The sequence below is a fragment of the Cynocephalus volans genome, chromosome 2 (assembly GCF_027409185.1).
Source record: "Cynocephalus volans isolate mCynVol1 chromosome 2, mCynVol1.pri, whole genome shotgun sequence".
Classification (NCBI taxonomy): domain Eukaryota; kingdom Metazoa; phylum Chordata; class Mammalia; order Dermoptera; family Cynocephalidae; genus Cynocephalus; species Cynocephalus volans.
Genome location: NC_084461.1, coordinates 180,934,191 through 180,953,999, shown reverse-complemented (window position 1 = coordinate 180,953,999; position 19,809 = coordinate 180,934,191). Strand labels below are relative to the sequence as shown.

Below are 19,809 nucleotides of genomic sequence, written 5' to 3'. Positions count from 1 at the left end.
AGAGCTGTGTCAGGAGCAGGCATTTTAACCTAATCAATTCCTGACTCAGAAAATTTACCATCTTCAATATGACAGTTTAGGAATCCTCACGATATCCATATGTAAATGCTAAATAAATGATGACTGAGGACAAACAACATATAGAACTAGTTGATGAGTCTCAAATTTGAGATGCTTTTTATTATAAAGTTAATCGAAAATACAGCAACAAATACAAAATAGTTTGTTCAACAAACTTAGAATCCAGATACATGTAAAACAACAATACAAAAGTTGGTGACTAGTCAAACACCTCAAGTTCACATTTAACATTTTCAATTATTTTTAATTATACTCATTCTGTTTAAAAGAATGTTTTCTTTACATCAAACCATGATTGGTGTTTAGTCTCACTGGTACCCTAAATAAAATTATATATAAGGACTGACGAGTTAAGGTTTAAAATACCCTTTAAGTTGTTCTGTAGCTCAAGATTGGACACATGATGTTAAATAATCCATGATGTATATTCTTTCTTAAAAAGAAAAAAAAATTAATGCCGAGGGTTTAAAAAATGTGTATTTTCTGAGGCAGATGAAGTATATTCACTCTCACCCTGGACCAAAGAATGTGGCAAGATTTGTGGCTTATGAAGGAAAACCATAAACATGATGTTTATATAAAATCATTTCATTTGATCACACTTTTATCTGTAAAAAAAAATCCTCACATTCCTCAGTATAAGTAGATGTTTATTAATTAAAAAAAGAAAAAAAGTGAGATTGTGTGGCTTGTGGGAATGAAGTGATAATAATACTTGTTTAAGAAACTGGGATGCCAACCAACATGTGTGTAGTCTCCATTTGTGTGTTCTTGTAAAAGAAGAAACGCAGCTACAGGGTTCACAGAGAGACCTTTAATCATGAGAAGCAACATACTTAAAATCTGCATTTCTCCTCCAGGAGGGCCCAGCGTGCCAGGAGATAAATACAGGAAGGCACTTACCTAGTTCACTGGGGCAGAAGGAAAGAAGAAACCAATCCAGGCAACATGCATGTTTTAGGAAAGTCAGACACTTTACGGCAACTTAGAATTTTGCCTATTCTCAGTGCACTTCCAGACATTTACTGACACAACAGTCTAATGAACTGTCCTTGGACCTCAGAAATGTCAGGCCCTCCCGCTGGTGGGCACTCCGTTTGCTCTTGATCGCTGACGGTCGTATTTCACAGAAACAATAAGGAAAAGCAGGAGGGTAGCTCCTTGAATAGCAGCCAGAAGGAAAAAGTAGTAGTTCAAATAGCAGCCATTAATATTACCTAGAGAAAATGAAAAGAGGCATGTAAGCTGCATGTCTAGAGATATTTTTAAAGCTTTTACTATTTAATTTGGTTCCTGCTAAGGTCAGGGTGACTTAACTGTGATGATAAAACAATAATCACACCTCCGTAATTCTCAATACACAAGTATTGTGTTCCCAAAAGCATCAGAGAGGCCAAGTCACCCAAGGTCAACTTGTCTCCACCAGGCTCTAGATTCAGGCTGCACACAGTGAGCCCTGCCCCTCCTGCTCCACAGCCCTGTGCTCAGGAAGACCTACACCTGGGGCTGCCGAGGAGTGGTACAAAGTGTGAGACACAGGTGGCATGTCCACCTTGGAGAGACAGCGGCAAGAGAAAAAGTGTTAAGTCGCCTTTAATCTGTTCACCACCCCCACCAACAGAAAATATGGGGAGAGTAAAGTCACCTTACTGTGTTCTTGCCACCAGCAGCAAGTGCTGGACGGTATGGTGTATTTCCTTCCTGCCTTTTTCCATGCAGTGTTTACCCCCTTGACTAGCATCAGGGAATTTCCTATGTTTATGGTGATGCCCATGTGGAGCTCGTGTTTTTCAGAAAGGCAAGCATGAAGATAACAAAAAGAGCACCTGATTGTCTCCGTATCAAATCCTAAAGTGGATACTCTTTATAATGTGGCAATGGAATCTGTACACTTTTCAACAGCACGGCGGCACAATAATACGGCCTGAAAACCATGAGTTCAGTTCACTACGTAGTTCACTGACATGAAACAGCACACTCCAATGTACCCTCCACAAGCCAGGGTGGACAGCTGGAAAATGTATTCCGTGCATTATAGGAAGACAGGAGTTCAGTTTTTTCATTTTTCCGAGACATTTTCAGGCTTTAGCATCTGCAAATTGACACAGACCTGACATATCTGCATATGTTAATACTAATGTTAACTAACATATACCAATACTCAACTTTGTGCCAAGCACTACTGAGGCATTTTATATGTAATGTTTTGTTCAACTCCCAATAAACCCCAAGGAGGCTGCAGAGTGTAGAGGTTCAGGTCATGGACTGTGGAGCTCACTAACAAGGTTAAAATCCAAGTTGCTTGCGCTCTCTGTGCTCAGTTTCCTCATCTGTAAAATGGGAAAAACCCTACCCTACCAGAGAGTGTTATCACAGGAGTAAAGGTCCAGGTAAAGTACCTAATAAAGACTTTATTGTTATGTGCCACTGTGATAATCTCCACTTTACACAAAGGTCCAGAACTATCGATCCTGTAGTAGGTCTTTCCAACGGGGAAGAGAGTTCTGAAAGCACCAGCTGATACTACCACTCAGTGTGTAGACACGTGCATGATGTGTGTAGAAAATGGCATGCCCAACCATGTAGGACACGTTGAGAGCCAGCTCAAGCACGTCACAAAGACTTATTTCTGCTTCCACAACTGTGCCACCTCTGTCCCCACATGCCCACAGACTTAGAACCATTTACACCATCTGACACCCACTGAAAAGCATCTCGGAGACATTTCTAAACAGATGTATTTGGTCGGCAATGTCACTAGAGGAAGCTGATCTCTTAAAATGAAAGTTGCTGTGCTTTCTGATATGCTTCAAAAGCACATTCTAATTTGTTTGTTTAAAAAAGTGAAACTTCCTTTATTCTGAGGATCTTTTTTTAAGTTGGGTTATTCTGAAACTTCCTTTCTCTTCCTCTCTGAGCATACACTCATTAATATTAGATAAACATGTAACAATGCACTTATCAAATAAACACAATTAATGAATATGTATAATATGCATGTTTGTATAATAAGCACTCATATTTTTAAAGAATTCATTCATAGAGGTTACAGAAGATAATAATTTCCATGTCTATTGATTTGGGAAGAGACCTGCTAATACCTTGAATTTCTATAAGAATAAGGTTTTATTTTTTCAACAGGTATTTCAAAATATTGCTTGAGCCCTTACTACTTAGCAGGCTCTGTCCTGGGTACTTGGTGACACAGAGAGCCTGGTGCTAGCCGTCACCACCATACAGAATTAGCACCTGAGGACAAGACTGTCATCAAAATATCACATCATTTTATGTGCCAGTTTTGAAATATGCATGTCCACAAATTAAAGTCATTTAAAACTTCCAAAGCTCAGAGCTGTCAGGCCAAGTGGACTGTACACTGTGCTAGCCTGTGCAGAGCCAGCAGACAGACATGCATGCCACACTGTGTCAGGATCAATCTCAGTGTGGGATTCTGCAGCATGTTCAGAGAGACACCCCTCACCTAAGCAGCAACCCCCCTGTGATTTCTGGGGCCTCTTTACAGACAGAAGAATAATAAAGACAGCAAACACTGGGGCTTTAATGTTTGACAAGATGGACTCCCGGACCTCAGAAAATGAGTGTATCTATCCACCAACATTCAAGTTCAATCACATTCACAGCAGCTTTATGCACAACAGCCCATGTTGGCAGCATCCCAAACATCCATCAATAGCAGAATGGACGCATCAATCCTGACATACTTGTACGATGGAGCACTACTCAGAAATAATAAAGAACAAATTACTAGGAAGGACTCTCACTGACATAAGTGCTGTGCGAAAGAAGACAGTCCAAAAGGGCACAATTACAGGCAAAAGTGATCTGTGGTGACCGACAATGGAACAGCATTTATCTTCCTTGAGGAGATGGAATTAACTAAAAAAAGAAATAACGAAGGCTTCCAAAATATTGTGCATTTTAATCTGGACTAAAACCATATCAAGCTGCACACTTAAGATTAGTACACATTATAGTATGAAAGTTATTCCCAATTTAAATAATAATAATAGAGAAAAGAAAAAGCCTGCAGGGAGGACAGGTAAAGAAGGAAACAATGCAATAAAAATTTGGGAAAATTTTTCCTAAAGCTATTGTCCTGTAACTATATAGGAAGTGACTTCCTGTGTCCAATGTGACATGCTAAGCCCGCTGTAGCACGGCCTGCTTCGTCACGCATGTGAATGCTGATGCGATGAGGAAGTGCAGGGAATATGGTACCGGCACTGATGCTCCTCCTACATAGGCAAGCATGAGGGGTCCCATTTCATCCCATTCTCTCCCCAAATCAACATCATTGACAGCCATTCGCCCAAGTAAGGTGAGGCACAGGTGTCTGTGTCCTTGGTGTTGGTTCCCACATCACAGGACACCAAGGCTGCGCAACAGAAGGACCTCAAATGCTCCTTGTCGATGCAAAAACAAGAAGCTATTGTACATGACTAGAGTATATAGTTTGGGGGCTGTTTACAAATATATTGCAAAACAACATGAAAACAACAACAAATAGAATCCAGGCCCGATGTACAAATACTAGAGACGAACTGCACAATGGAAAGTTTACAGAGAACCTACCAGAAATAAATGATGAATGACATGTAAACTTTGGGATATTATGTTAAATAATGAGAGAAATAAGTTACTGGGAAACAAAGACAAAAAAGTCAATCCTTTATACACATTAAAAGATAAATAAAGAACCAGAACCTATGTCTTGAGGACTATAGAGTTTAGGTCCCTATAATGAGTCTTTCTTTGAAAGATGTCTGTTCTGTGTGGCACCTGGAACCTAGGAGAGTTCTAGCACCTCGCTGTGCAAGTGGAATCACTCCAGAGGTGGTTTATCCTCCTAGAGGCTGAGAATAAACACAAAAGCCCCAGATCTGCCTCCTCTCTTCAGAACCAGTCCCAGGCCTTCCACGGAGCAGCTCCTCATCTGGAAAACATCAGTGACAAGTGCCCGTGGGGACAGTGGTGGCTTAGGTTTCTGGATAGTACATTATTGACTCCACAGGAATTTTAACTCAATCATGGAAGGTCTTTGTGAATTCTGCAGTTTCTACAGAAAAGTCCCTAAACTTTCATCAGATATTCAAGGGGATTATAACCTAAAAGTAGCTAAATACTACTGAACCGGAGGAAGTCTTCATGATTATACAAGAAAAAGTAATAAGGTTGGTTTCACAGACAAAACACACACACAAAAAAGAAAAGAAACCTTCATCTCCTGCATCCACTTAAAAGCTATCATAAATCTGGAGAAAGCAAAACTGATCTTTGGTGAGTGATTTTGTTCAACGCCCAAGATGCCATCTACTGGCATTGATTGCAAAATCCCATCATGACTGATCATGAGTACTATCTGTTTATTTAAAAAAGCAACCTACTCTCTATTCCTACCTTTTTAATATCAGAAAACTAAAAGGTTCTATTAGGAAAAGAAAAAGAAAATACAAAACTAAACTAAATAAAGGGAAATTTGTGATACAGATTGCATTTGCCTCGTAAAAACAGTGCTAGACATTAAGGTACAGAAGCCAATCTATTAATTAAGAATATTTCAAGTAAATAACAATCAGTGCAGCAGCTGCTTACCAGGGTGTAGCTGGGATAGATCTAGACACCAGGATTTGAACACTTACTTGTCTTTCAAGAAACTGTTAATGACATGAGTAGATAAAATAACGTTAAGTGGCCCTACGTAGGACAAGTAACAGTGTGCATGTAGCTCTTCGCACAGGCCCATCTATGTGAAAACAACTTCACTCATTTGCAAATCTCCCATAGTGGGCTTGAGTACACGTGGCTTTCCATCACTTATTTTCAGTAAGACAGGATGCTGGCTCTTACCAAAATCTGTGTGATTGCTCATCCACCCGATGGCTTTGACCGACACCAGTGCCAACAGTCCTGAGCCCACGAATGACCCGACACCAGAGAAGAAGAAGAACAAGCCCATGATGACACTCTGCATGGACTTGGGGGCAGCTGAGTATGCAAATTCTAGACCTATGGAAAGAAAAGGGAGGGTGGTTTTTGTGAAAGGTGCACCGTGGCGCATCACATCAATGCTCTTGCTGCATACAAGAGAATAAGCACAGGTTAAATTTAGGGATTAAGAGCTTCCAGCAGGCACTATCCCTTCCCTATTATAAAGACAGTACTTACTCAAGCTCAAGAAATTAATGGCCACAAGCTACTTGCTTATTCTCCTATCCACTACAACAACTCCTAAAAAAAAGTTAACTCCTAGTTCTCACACTTAAAGGTAACTAACTCCTATTTCTCAAACTTAAAGGTAACATTTGATTTGTCAGCTTGGAATTTTTTGTTCCTTATGCAAAGAAACAGGTTAAAGAAATAAAATTTTCCTATATTCTCAAGTAACAGGAGTTTGAAAACAAAGCACATACACTAACACTAAAATGGGAACTCTACTTAAGAATTCTATTTCAAAGGCAATATATTTTAAAACAATTTCAGCAGGTCCATCTATAAATTTAGATTTTTATAATAACTAGACGTGGAGATCTGCAATGCATTCTAAATGAAACACCATTCTGCTGTGATTTATTCCCTTCACAAATTCATTAGCCAGTTCTGCATGAATTTTCTGAGAGGGGAAGAGAGGTGAAAACCACCACCTTCTGCTACCCACACAATACATCCAGCCTCTGAATATCACTAATTTCCTCTTTTCTCCTGCTTCAAGCAGACAGAAACAGATCTGCCCAGAATATACTTGTCTTTACCACCAGAATCTCACTAATGGGGAAGGAGAGGCCTGTGAGAACATGTTTTTAAAAATTAGATTTGCTTCTTTACATAAATCTAAACTAACAACACTAAGAACTGTGAGCTGTGATTTATGTCCTCAGGGTTGGCTATCATAGAATCACTGCAAAGGGCTTTGTTAGGAAGCACCAGACCTAGCATAAACTGTTCAATAGCGATTTTCTTTCTTCTTCTCTCTCCTATGGCACCTATAAGGTAAGGTAATTAATACATTTTTATGAAATTATTTTTGGGAATACTGTTTTTACATCAAGAAAAGAGAAACTCAACCATAGTATTAATATTTATACCAGAACTCCCTGCCAGAAAATATGCAAGTACTATGTTATTTTTGTCTCAACATATTCTAACAGTATAACAAAAACATCATAGCTCTTATTATTTTGTGACTAAATTCAGACACTCCTGACACTAAGGAAGTCTTACCTGATATACTTGCAAATATTTCACTGATCCCAATCAGCACATACTGTGGCACCTGCCACCATAACGGCAAATCAGCTGCATGGTAAAGGACATTGCCAATGGTCTGATTAATGGTTTTCTCCTTAACAAGGTCCAGCCTTTTACTTTCCAGAATTCCTAGAAGTCATAAGTAGGTTAATACAGCATTTCTTTATTAACATCTGCAATTAAACTAAAAAGTATATGGTTGCTTTAAGATGTTTGTGATTCCAAAAAGCGTATAAAAGAATAATGCCTAATTAAACCCACCCGCAGAAACCCAAGAGAGCTAAGGAATCCCCCAGCTTTTCAGTTTCCTAAGTGAGTTAAGTAGAGGTAATATCACACAACCCTTACATTTCATTTGTTTAATTTAATCCTCAAATGCCTGCATTGCTCACTATACTACTTTTGTTTCTTTTAAAAAGAGAAGTAGGAAAAAGCTAAATAATTTTAAAATTATTAAAAATAGAATAATGCTATTTTACTTAGCAGTAGGTAAGAAATTTTGAAATGTTTTTCCCAAAGTGATGGATTTATTATATTACAACAACTAATAGTAATAATGTTAGTTTCTGTGCATGGGGTGGGTTTAATCTTTGCAAGAAAGTATACTGAACTTCACAAATCAACTTCTGCTCTCAGCAGCACTGTGCTCTTACTGCAGAATGTAAGTTAATTACTGGTAGTTTGTCAAGTGCAACAGAAAGACATAGGGAAAATATGCAAGAGCAGAAACAGCTACTCTCTGGAAAACAAAAAATAAATCCATCAAAATAAAGTTTAAAACATCAATTTGTAGGACCAAGTCCTTAGGTTAAACAGACCACCAGGTTTTGTTTCTAAGAACACATATTCCTTATAGACTCTAATATTTAATGTATATATTAAAACATTTATTTTAAGACATGAGTATGAGGAAGAACAAGACTCTAACAAGAGGGCAATGCAATGAATATACTGGAAATACTCCTCTTGAAGCCTGAGTATGAGAAAGGACCAGAATATAACAGCGTGATGAGAAGATAAATTCTAGAATCTGTGCCCAAGCCCTACCTCAACTGATAAGTCCAAAGAGAAAACACTCTCAAAGAGCAAAGTAGAGAGAGATCTCCCAGCTATCCACAGCTCCCTTCCATCAATAAAACCTGTGACTCCTCACTGGAAGGCAGGAGAGGAGATCTCAATGCTCATCCCCTGTCCTCCAATGCAGAAACGCAAACTCAGCCCCAGGGGGGGACGGCACACTATTTAGAACTTTAGGGTTTCAAGATGGCGGTGGCTGCGGCGGTTGGCGTGGAGTAGCTGAGGTGGAAAAGGCGGCCACTGGGCCTCAGGCAGCTGGGAAACTTGTGGACCTTCCTCTTGCCATCTCTTAAGGGAGGACCGCTGCTGGTGGCCAGTCGTGGGGGCTGACCGCCACTTTGCCCTCGACAGGAGAGGCTGCCTCAATTACAGGCAACAGCTTTGAAGAATGTAGCAGGAAAAGAACTGTTTCTTAGCTGCAAAAGCGAGTCTCTAAACAGGGAACACGGCACCAGGGCTGCTGTGGATGCAGACAGAATCCCGGAGGCCGGGGCCGCGCTGAAGGTGGCCAGCTGCCCTATTCAGGATTCGAGGTTTCAGGCCAGCATAAAAGAAGATTCCTGGGAGCGCCCGAGCCGCGCCGCAGGACCGAGCAAGCAGCCCGAGGCAGCGGCAGCTGAGAACGGGGAAGGTGACAAACCAGAGGCAGAGAGTGAGCGCCCAACCTGGCACAGCCCTGTGAGTGACCCCTGGCCAGGCCCTGCTCGGGGGGCTGACGCCCACCTGGCTTCCGCCTGCATCACCAGGCCACTCATCGCCCCGGGGCTGCCTCCATTTTCCCAGGTGCTGGCAGCTCCGGCTCGGCTCGGCTCGTCTCCTCACTGAGCCTTCCAACTTGCTTGTCCCATTGCGGGGCTTCCCGGGGCTTGCGGGCCGGCCTCCCCTCCCACTCCCTCCGTGGTTCTCTGGCGGGGCTGGTGGCGTGGGGCGTCCCCGGCCAGTGTTGGGAGGGCAAGGAAGTACGGGCAGGGCCGACTGTCACTCCACCACACCCTGGACTCCGGCCCCCGGTAAACTTCCTGTTACTGAGAGGCAGATACCATCTCTGCGGCCACCAGTTCGGAAAAACGCCTAACCAATTTCTGGTTGGGAATAGTGTGGTAGAAGAGTTCCCAAGTCTGCTTGAACCTGCCGGAGAGCTGACTGCAGGCGGGCGCTAGACTCGGTCCATGCCGGGGGAATACAAAGGTGAACAAGTCCCGAGAAAGATCTACACAGTGCTACTAAGGCACCCAGAGCGACCGGTCGTCTGTGCCTACCAGAAACCTGGTAGACTTCCAGGGCGAGGCAGTGCCGAGCAGGGTCTTGAAGGCCCAGCTGATAGACGAGGGTTGCAGAAGACACGTCCCAGCCCAGCCCAGTGCGCACAGAGTGGGGAGACATGCGGCCAGGGAGGCAGAGACTCGACAGAAACCACACACCCTGTGCGGTCGCCACTGCACGATCCAACAGCCTGGGCCAGAGCACACGGAACAGGGAGAAGTCCTGCACAGGAAGTGAAAGCTCAACAGTGATCACACACCCTGTGGTACGTGATCCACCAGCCCAGCAGAGTCCAAGCTGACCAGAAAGGTGGCTCCCTGGAGAAGCCCAAGACCCGAGGCAACCATACACACAAGGCACTAGAGGCCAACTGAGCAGTCACAGAGGGAGCCATATGAAATTAGCAACCACAGCAACATCCTAGTTAGTTATTAGTCTCAAACCGGTGGACTGTGAAACCCCCTGCCACAATGAATAAACATCAAAAAAAAGATACCAGAAATACAAAAAATCAAGGAAGTACACCACCAAAAGTTAATAAATCTCAAACTCTAGATCCTATAGAACAAGAAGCCCTTGAAATGACTGACAAGGAATTTCGAGTGATAATTCTAAGGAAACTGAATGAGATACAAGAAAACTCAGCTAGACATCATGATGAAATGAGGAAAAGTATACAGGATCTGAAAGAGGAAATGTATAAGGAAATCAATGTCCTGAAAAAAAATGTAGCAGAACTTGCCGAACTGAAGAAGTTATTCAGCGAAATAAAAAACACAACGGAGAGTTTAACCAGCAGGCTTGTCGAAGATGAAGAGAGAACCTCTGAACTTGAAGATGGGCTGTTTGAAATAACACAAGCAGACAAAAAGAAAAAAGAATCAAAGACATTAAAGAAAATCTGAGAGAGATATCAGACAACCTTAAGCGCTCAAATATCCGAGTAATGGGTATTCCAGAAGGGGAGGAAAACGGAGATTGCATTGAATATATATTCAACAAAATAGTGGCAGAAAACTTCCCAGGTATAGGAAAAATCACAGATCTTCAGATCCAGGAAGCTCAACGATCTCCAAATGTATTCAACCCAAAAAGGCCTTCTCCAAGACATGTTATAGTCAAATTGGCAAAACTCAGACACAAAGAGAGAATCTTAAAAGCTGCAAGAGAGATATGTCAAATCACCTATAAAGGAGCCCAATCAGGCTAACATCAGACTTTTCATCACAAACCCTAAAAGCCAGAAAGGAATGGGATGATATATTCAAAATACTAAAAGACAAAGATTGCCAGCCAAGAATACTCTATCCTGCAAGGCTATCCTTCTGCAATGAAGGGCAAATAGTATATTTCTCAGACAAACAAAAACTGCGGGAATTCACGACCACCCTTACAAGAAATCCTCAAAGGAGTACTGGGTTTGGTTCCTGAAAAATAACTACCACTGCCATAAAAACCCAAGAAAAATCAAAACCCACTAGTATAATACAAAAGGCATTCATTAAGAGAAAACAATCAAACAAAAACGCTATCTACAACCTAAAGAACCAACAAACACAGAAACCAAACAGTAAATCAGAAGCAAGGAACAAAAGACAACTAAGACAACCAAACAACCAATAAAATGCTAGGAATAAATCAACACCTTTCAATAACAACTGTTAATGTAAAAGGCTTAAATTCCCCAATCAAAAGACACAGACTGGCTGACTGGATCAAAAAGGAGGACCAACTATACGCTGCCTACAAGAGACCCACCTCAACCATAAAGATTCACACAGACTAAGAGTGAAAGGATGGAAAAAGATTTACCATGCGAACAGAAAAGAAAAATGAGCTGGAGTAGTTATTCTTATATCTGACAAAATAGATTTTAAACTAAAAACCATAAAAAGAGACAATGAGGGACACTACTTAATGATAAAAGGACTGATCCATCAAGAAGACATAACAATCATAAATATGTATGCACCCAATGTTGGAGCAGCCAGATTTATAAAACAAACTCTATAAGACCTAAAGAAGGAAATAGACACTAATACCATAATAGCAGGGGACCTGAACACCCCACTGTCAATATTAGACAGATCATCTAGGCAAAGAATCAGTAGAGAAACACAAGATCTAAACAAGACTCTAGACCAATTGGAATTGGCAGATATCTACAGAACATTCCACCCAACAACCTCAGAATATTCATTTTTCTCATCAGTACATGGATCATTCTCCAGGATAGATCACATATTAGGTCACAAATCAAGTCTCAATAAATTCCAAAAAATTGGAATTATCCCATGTATCTTCTCAGACCACAATGGATTATAACTAGAAATTAATAATAAACGAAACTCTGGAAACTATACAAACACATGGAAATTAAACAGCATTCTACTTAATGACATATGGGTCCAAGAAGAAATCAAGCAGGAAATCAAAAAATTTATTGAAACTAAGGAAAACAATGATACATCATACCAAAACCTGTGGGATACTGCAAAAGCAGTATTGAGGGGAAAATTTATTGCATTAAACGCTCACTTCAGAAGAATAGAAAGATGGCAAGTGAACAACCTAACACTTCACCTTAAAGAACTAGAAAAACAAGAACAATCCAAACCTAAAGTTAGCAGACGGAAAGAAATCATTAAGATCAGAGCAGAACTGAATGAAATTGAAAACCAAAAAACAATTCAAAAGATCAACGAATCAAAAAGTTGGTTTTTTGAAAAGATAAATAAAATTGACAAACCATTAGCATGGCTAACAAAAAAAAGAAGAGAGAAGACTCAAATAACAAAAATTAGAAATGAAAAAGGCGAAATTACAACTGATTCATCGGAAATACAAGGAATCATTCGAGACTACTATAAACAACTATACGCCAACAAATTTGAAAATCTGGAGGAAATGGATAAATTTCTGGACACACACAAGCTCCCAAAACTGAACCGTGAAGACGTAGAAAATTTGAACAGACCAATAACAATAAAGGAGATTGAAGCTGTTATCAGAAGGCTCCCAACAAAGAAAAGCCCAGGACCAGATGGATTCACAGCAGAATTTTACCAAACATTCAAAGAGGAATTGACACCAATTCTTTACAAACTATTCCAAAAGATTGAAATGGACGCAAATCTCCCAAACTCATTCTATGAAGCAAACATCATCCTGATACCAAAACCAGGTAAAGATATAACCAAAAAAGAAAACTACAGGCTGATATCCTTGATGAATATAGATGCAAAAATCCTCAGTAAAATACTAGCAAACAGAATACAGCAACACATACGTAAAATTATTCATCACGATCAAGTGGGATTCATCCCAGGGATGCAAGGTTGGTTCAACATACGCAAATCAATAAATGTGATACACCATATTAATAAACTCAAACACAAGGACCATATGATCATACCTATAGATGCTGAAAAAGCATTTGATAATGTTCAGCACTCATTCATGACAAAGACCCTCTATAAGTTAGGTATAGAGGGAAAGTATCTCGACATAATTAAAGCCATATATGCCAAACCCACTGCCAATATCATCCTGAATGGGGAAAAGCTGAAAGCTTTTCCTTTAAGAACAGGAACTAGACAAGGATGCCCACTCTCACCACTCGTATTCAACATAGTGTTGGAAGTACTAGCCAGAGCAATCAGAGAAGAGAAGGAAATAAAGGGCATCCAGATTGGAAAAGATGAAGCCAAACTGTCCCTGTTTGCAGATGACATGATCCTATATATCGAACAGCCTAAAACCTCTACAAAAAAACCTCTTGGCATTGATAAATGATTTCAGCACAGTAGCAGGATACAAAATCAACACACAAAAATCAGTAGCATTTCTTTTCTCCAATAGTGAACATGCAGAACGAGAAATCAAGAAAGCCTGCCCATTTACAATAGCCACCAAAAAAATAAAATACTTAGGAATTGAGTTAACCAAGGAGGTGAAAAATCTCTATAATGAGAACTACAAACCACTGTCGAGAGAAATTAGAGAGGATACAAGAAGATGGAAAGATATCCCATGCTCTTGGATTGGAAGAATCAACATAGTGAAAATGTCCATACTACCCAAAGTGATATACAAATTCAATGCAATCCCCATCAAAATTCCAAAGACATTTTTCTCAGAAATGGAAAAAAACTATCCAGACATTTATATGGAATAATAAAAGACCACGCATAGCCAAAGCAATGCTGAGCAAAAAAAAATAAAGCTGGAGGCATAACACTACCTGACTTTAAGCTATACTACAAAGCTATAATAACCGAAACAGTATGGTACTGGCATAAAGACAGACACACTGACCAATGGAGTAGAATAGAGAATCCAGAAATCAACCCACACACTTACTGCCATCTGATCTTTGACAAAGGCATGAAGCCTATTCACTGGGGAAGGGACTGCCTCTTCAGCAAATGGTGCTGGGTAACTGGATATCCATATGCAGGAGAATGAAACTAGATCCATACCTCTCACCGTATACTAAAATCAACTCAAAATGGATTAAGGATTTAAATATACACCCTGAAACAATAAAACTTCTTAAAGAAAACATAGGAGAAACACTTCAGGAAATAGGACTGGGCACAGACTTCATGAATACGACCCCAAAAGCACGGGCAACCAAAGGAAAAATAAACAAATGGGATTATATCAAACTAAAAAGCTTCTGCACAGCAAAAGAAACAATTAAGAGAGTTAAAAGACAACAAACAGAGTGGGAGAAAATATTTGCAAAATATACATCTGACAAGGGATTAATATCCAGAATATATAAGGAACTCAAACAACTTTACAAGAAAAAAACAAGCAACCCAATTAAAAAATGGGCAAAAGAGCTAAGTAGGCATTTCTCTAAGGAAGATATACAAATGGCCAACAGACATATGAAAAAATGCTCAACATCACTCAGCATCCAGGAAATGCAAATCAAAACCACACTGAGATATCATCTAACCCCAGTTAGGATGGCTAAAATCCAAAAGACCCTGAACGATAAATGCTGGCGAGGTGGCGGAGAAAAAGGAACTCTCATACATTGTTGGTGGGACTGCAAAATGGTGCAGCCTCTATGGAAAATGGTATGGAGGTTCCTCAAACAATTGCAGATAGATCTACCATACGACCCAGCTACCCCACTGTTGGGAATATACCCAGAGGAATGGAAATCATCAAGTCGAAGGTATACCTGTTCCCCAATGTTCATCGCAGCACTCTTTACAATAGCCAAGAGTTGGAACCAGCCCAAATGTCCATCATCAGATGAGTGGATACGGAAAATGTGGTACATCTACACAATGGAATACTACTCAGCTATAAAAACGAATGAAATACTGCCATTTGCAACAACATGGACGGACCTTGAGAGAATTATATTAAGTGAAACAAGTCAGGCACAGAAAGAGAAATACCACATGTTCTCACTTATTGGTGGGAGCTAAAAATTAATATATAAATTCACACACACACACACAAAAACCGGGGGGGGGGGAGAAGATATAACAACCACAATTACTTGAAGTTGATACGACAAGCAAACAGAAAGGACATTGTTGGGGGGGAGGGGGGAGGGAGAAGGGAGGGAGGTTTTGGTTATGGGGAGCAATAATCAGCCACAATGTATATCGACAAAATAAAATTTAAAAATAAATAAATTAAATAAATAAATAAATAAATAAATAAACGCATATCAAATAATTACCAATAAAGAAAAATAAAATTTAAAAAAAAAAAAAAAAAAGAACTTTAAGTTGCTGTGGAAAGGGGCATGCGAGGGCATCTGCGTGAGAGTGCCCAGTGGTTCTCTTTGTCAGGCAAGGCTGGTGGGGCGGTGAACGGCCGTCCACCAGTGATGGCCTTCCTCCCTGATGGGCAGGCAGCGGCCCCCTCAGCACTCTCAAGCACCAAGACTGAGCTGCACAGCCAAGGGGCTTCCTCTGCACACCCCGGCTACTCACTCCTGCCTGTCTCCCAGGACTGCAGGAGACCGCACCAAGCCACCAGCCCTCTAGGTGGAACAATTCCAATATATTTGACGTGGAAATGAAGGTCTATGAGGAAGAACACCTCAACCTGTTTTAAGGATAAACACCAAAGTTGGATAACACTCTTCTCCTTCACAGGAAAGGAAAAAGAGAGTTAAGACAAGGTGGGTGGGTGGGTGGGTGGGTGGGTGGGTGTGTGTGTGTCTGTGTGTGTATGTGTCTGTGTCTGTGTGTGTGTGTGTGCACGCGCGCGCGTGCACCCTCATGGTGGAGACTACTAGTGGGAACAATAAATAGATTTTATAACCTGAAGAGAAAAGATACTACTACTGACTATTTGGCATAGTTCTAGCAGAGAAAAGAAGTAAAGGTAACAAATAAAGGGGGTGTTGGCTTAGATGGAGACACCAATAATGAGATCAAGAATTAAGAGACGAAAAAATGAATAAAAATTATTCTTTGTTGAGACTGTTGTCAGAATGAGGAACAGTGCAGTGCCCAGTTGGATGCTGCAGAAAACACAGTCAGGACAAGGGAGTCAATCTTGAAAGACACTGGTGGTGGAAAGTGACTCTCCACGGGAACAGAGGAGGTTCCTGAAGAGACTGAGCCAGGCCAAAAAGAAGCAGTAATTGGATTTAGTAACAATGAGATGATAATTCAGTCAATAAAAACAAACATAAAAGAAGATGCTGGAATAACCAACATAGCAGTCTTTGTGAAGAATGAGTGAAGTTCTTCAATTTAAAGTCATAAAAATGCATCAGTTCAAAAAGCAAAACACAACTAACACTGTGGATAAGACACAAAACTGAAACATAATGTACCCCAAAAATTACAAAAGGAGAGGACAGGCTAGGATGTATCAGGCAAACATAGAATCATCAAGAAGGAAAGAGGTTACAACAAAAATCCCACAGGGAGAAAAAAAAAGTCAAGAACACACTGAAAACAGCAGTCACTAACAGCTGCTCCTCGTGTTAATGAGCAACCCTCTGCTTTCTGCTGCACAGATATTGTCTCATTTATAACTCACAATAAGCTAGAGAGATAAATAATGTCAAGCTCATTCAAAGATGAGGAAAATGAGTCTTAGAACTAGTAGAGCTGACGTTGGACTTCAAACTTAGGGCTACTTTACTATAAATGACCCATATAATTCAGAGAAAATATTAATCATGAACTTTTATGGTAAGTAAAATACTATCCAGCTGCTAGAAATACAGTGAGAATCTCACAGAAACACACCTCTCTTGGTCCCTGTCAGGACACACACACACACGCACGCACGCACGCACGCCTTTAAGTGGCATAAAGGCTGCAAACTAGAGACCCAAAAGTAAGTTCAGGTCCCAGACTTCGAAACAATAAATAATCCCTGAGGCCTGCTACATGCTAGGTACTACTTACGGAGTCAGACAAACACAAAGATCCTTGTCCTTATGAGGCTTCATGCTAACAGGCTTCTGTTGCTGAGCCCACAGAGTATTTTGAGAGGTGTCTGGGTAGGACCTGTGCCTTCCTGCTTACCACAGACCCACAGTCTTATATCTGGACCATGCCCTGAGCTGTGTGACCCGAGGCCAAGTGTCAAAATTGGAGTGTAGGACTCCTGCTATAAAGAATTTGATTAATATGGTGATAGCACTACAATAGATGAATCATCTTATTTAGCACCCTACAAACATTTTTAGAAAGAGGCATTAGGCCATAAAGGAAGCCTCAAAATCCCCAATGCAGAAATTATAAAGCCATGATCTCTCCCAACTCCACAACAAAACTAGCCATCATTAACATAAACAAAAACATCAATACCATAAAATTAAAAAAATTCTCTAAAATTACTCAGATCAAAAAGGAAATCAAAACCAGTTTCAATGTTTACAGAGAACATTATAACAAACCAAAGCATTTGAGACCAGGCAAAGCATTAATAACAGGCAAATTAACAGCATTAAATATTTTTACACCATTAAACAGGAAAGAAGAGGTAAAAGTGAATGAAGAATTTAACTCAATAAATGAGAAGGAAAACCACAAAACAAATCCAAGATAATAAAAACAAATTAATATATGAATTCCTCAATTAGAAAACACAGAGCTGTAATAAAATACTACTCAGCTATAAAAATGAATGAAATACTGCCATTTGCAACAACACGGATGGACCTTGAGAGAATTATATTAAGTGAAACAAGTCAGGCACAGAAAGAGAAATACCACATGTTCTCACTTATTGGTGGGAGCTAAAAATAATAAATTCACACACACACACACACACACACAAACCGGGGGGGGGGAGGAAGAAGATATAACAACCACAATTCCTTGAAGTTGATACGACAAGCGAACAGAAAGGACATTGTTGGGTGGGAGGGGGGAGAGGGAGGAGGGAGGGAGGTTTCGGTAATGGGCCACAATAATCAACCACATTGTATATCGACAAAATAAAATTAAAAAAACAAAAAACAAAATTTCAGTGCCTTAAAAAAAAACCACATGGTAACAGTCGAATTTATAATTCAAGAGATACTTCCATGGAAACATTATAAAATATATATAACTCTGGCAAGACTAATAAAAAGGAGTATGTAAATATATGAAACTAAAAAACGAGGAAGGAAACATAACAGATTTATTTAAAAGACTATTTTTTATCTCCACTCTAATAAATTTTCTTAAAACTCAAGAAAATGAATGATTTACTAGAACCTTTTTTTAAAAAGTAATTCAAGAGAAAACAAAATCTGCAAAAAATCAGAGAAAAGATGAAAGAGTTGTCAAACAAATTTCCTCTCAGAAAGGTAATGGACTCAGGTGACTTTCTGGGCAAATACTTGAACCTCTCTGGGAATGAGTAGATAATTCTCATCCTAGCAATTCTCCTGCCTATGGAGACAACGATGAAGAGTTTATCAACTCCTTTTATGAAGCTATATAACCCGGACACCAAACTTGACAGAAGTAACCACAGGCCAATACCAAATATAGTACCTCAAAATGACTGTGGAAAAACAAAATTAAAAGATAATACAAATCTTTTCATGAACTTTTTTGAAGTACCCTTATAGATGCGCACATACTAAATAACACAGCAGCAAATTCAGATAAAATTATAAAAGTCATCTCTCTTTTAATAAACAATGTTTATTTTAGAATTGCAGGAATATTTAAATATCAAAAAGTTAATATAAATAGAAAACACAAGTAGCCCAAGTGGTGGTGGGGGGAGAGGGTATGCAATTCTCTTGGATACCAAAAAAACATATCTGAGAAATGCTCAACATTCAATCTGCCAAAAGCACTCAGTAAGCTTGAATAGGTTAGATGTTTAACATCATCACGAATATCTATTTCAAACTAACAGGCAACAGTAAACTTTAAAGTTAACAGTGAGCTGCTAGCAGCACTCCCATTAAAGTCAGAGATGAGACTAATGTTGAACAGCTTTCTAGAAATTCTAGCCAACACTGTCAAACAAAGAGAGAGAAGTGTGTAATTATTATGAAAGGCAGGGGGGAATAAAACCAACAAAACTATATTATTTAAAGACAAAGAGTGATTACTTAAAAATAATTCACTAAAACTGATAGAATTTTGTAAAATCCCATAAATGGGCAACCAAAAATATATAAAATACAGTCATATGTCACTTAAAACAGGGATACAATCTAAGAAATGCGTCATTAGGTGATTTTATCAATGTACGAACATCACAGACTGTACTGATACAAACCAACATGGTGTAGCCTACACACCTCCAGCTCCATTATGATTTTAGGGACCACTGTCATAAGCGCAGTCTGTCGGTGACCAAAACACTATTATACAGTGCATGACTGTAGTTTGGAATAAACCTAACATAAAATGAAGAGATCTATATATAAAACTCTGCAAGTTACCATAAATAAAATTAAAGGGAAAATGAAAAAAAATGAGAAAAAACATTCGTAGAGATAAAATGTTCTAATTCTTAAACAATAATGATTTATTACACGTCAACACAAAATAGAAAGTCCCATTAGAAAAATGGGCATGACACAAACTAAATGATAAATTTTGGGGAAAGAATCTTAAACATCACTAACTATATATTAAAACAATAATACACCATTTTTTAACCCTT

General features: G+C 39.6%; 1 protein-coding gene across 1 annotated transcript in view; it reads right to left on the bottom strand.

The window, feature by feature from the left end:
- Window positions 1-880: 880 nt before the first annotated feature.
- Window positions 881-19,809, bottom strand: part of SLC15A4 (solute carrier family 15 member 4) — a 35,088-nt gene continuing 16,159 nt past the window's right edge. Inside the window, exons 6-8 of the mRNA XM_063086290.1 lie at window positions 7,321-7,476; window positions 5,950-6,108; window positions 881-1,298 (exon numbers count right to left, since the gene is read on the bottom strand). Of these exons, the coding sequence (XP_062942360.1) occupies window positions 1,150-1,298; window positions 5,950-6,108; window positions 7,321-7,476 (464 nt within the window). The 3' untranslated portion in view covers window positions 881-1,149. The remainder of the gene's footprint in view (window positions 1,299-5,949; window positions 6,109-7,320; window positions 7,477-19,809) is intronic.